General features: G+C 39.0%; 1 protein-coding gene across 1 annotated transcript in view; it reads right to left on the bottom strand.

Annotated features, from left to right (window-relative positions):
• The window catches only part of HEATR6 (HEAT repeat containing 6), a 36947-nt gene that overhangs the window by 32889 nt on the left and 2834 nt on the right, over positions 1 to 1224 (bottom strand). Inside the window, 1 exon segment of the mRNA XM_011951895.1 lies at positions 1107 to 1214. Within this exon segment, the coding sequence (XP_011807285.1) occupies positions 1107 to 1214 (108 nt within the window).

The following is a 1224-nucleotide window of genomic DNA, read 5'->3' as shown; positions in this document are numbered from 1 at the left end:
GATACTGGGGAGTCTAGTAGAGAGTTTATGGGACACATTTCCTTACTCTTAAGTACAAGAGACACAATATAAAATACAGTTATTTAGCTTCTGCTAAACATTAATCAAGTACAAGAGACACAATATAAAATACAGTTATTTAGCTTCTGCTGAACATTAATCATTTCTTTGGCAGGGGATGTCCAGAAATGGCACAGCCATCTTATGACTGTGAGAGATGCTAGCTGAGGGTAACCCACATGCTGAGGATGCTGAAGGGAAAGATGAGCCTCTTATTATTAAGGGGCTACAGATGCCTCCCTTGGGACTTGGGACATGGAGTGATTCCTTTTGACTTTTTTAAAAGTTGTTTAGTGACTCTGGGATGGCTTTTCTGTTTCTTGCAGCCAACAGCATCCTAATTCACATAATGCTAGTTGATATGTTTTGTGCTCTTAAATATATGCACATACTCATGTGGTAACAGTCTTAAATAAATAACTGGGCTCTTTTTATCCTTCTGTCCCCTTGGCCCCAAGCTACTTCTTATATTTTAGAAGCATCAAAAGTAGACCACAAAAACGGTAGCTTCAGGAAAGGGGAAAAATATTGGTGGGAAAGAGGTAGGGAGTTATTTCAATTTATTCTTAGATATATTTTGTTCAAATATATCTTCCATAAGAAATTATAAATTAGCCAGGTGTGGTGGTGGGCGCCTGTAGTCCCAGCTACTTGGGAGGCTAAGGCAGGAGAATGGCGTGAACCCAGGAGGTGGAGCTTGCAGTGAGCCAAGATAGCGCCACTGCACTCCAGCCTGGGCAACAGTGTGAGACTCTGTCTCAAAAAAAAGAAAGAAAGAAATTATAAGGTTGGGGGGCCTGAATGATACTGGTTAACTGAACCAAACAGAAAGGCATACTTCTAATAGACGAACTACTAGAATTCTACAGAATAATTTTTTTTTGGATCAGAGTTATATTTGCTTTAAACGTATTCTTATTAAGGCATTTGCTTTTCCTATAGCATCTCAAAAAACAGTCTATCATACCTACTACAGATGTAGTATTTCAAAGGTATCTACTTTCAAAAGTTTATGATCTGAATTTTAGAGTTACACACATGATTACCTGTAATCTGTTAAGTAAATGGTGGATAAGCTGGGACACTTTGCTGACAAGATGATTCTGGTTAAGAGGTACCAGTCGGCAAGCCTGGACAAGAAGAGCACTAACGTCCTACCAAAAA

Source organism: Colobus angolensis, unplaced genomic scaffold, assembly GCF_000951035.1.
Source record: "Colobus angolensis palliatus isolate OR3802 unplaced genomic scaffold, Cang.pa_1.0 Scaffold329, whole genome shotgun sequence".
In the NCBI taxonomy this organism is placed as follows: Eukaryota; Metazoa; Chordata; class Mammalia; order Primates; family Cercopithecidae; genus Colobus; species Colobus angolensis.
The sequence above is the reverse complement of the archived record's forward strand: the minus strand, read 5'-3'. Positions and strand labels throughout refer to the sequence as shown.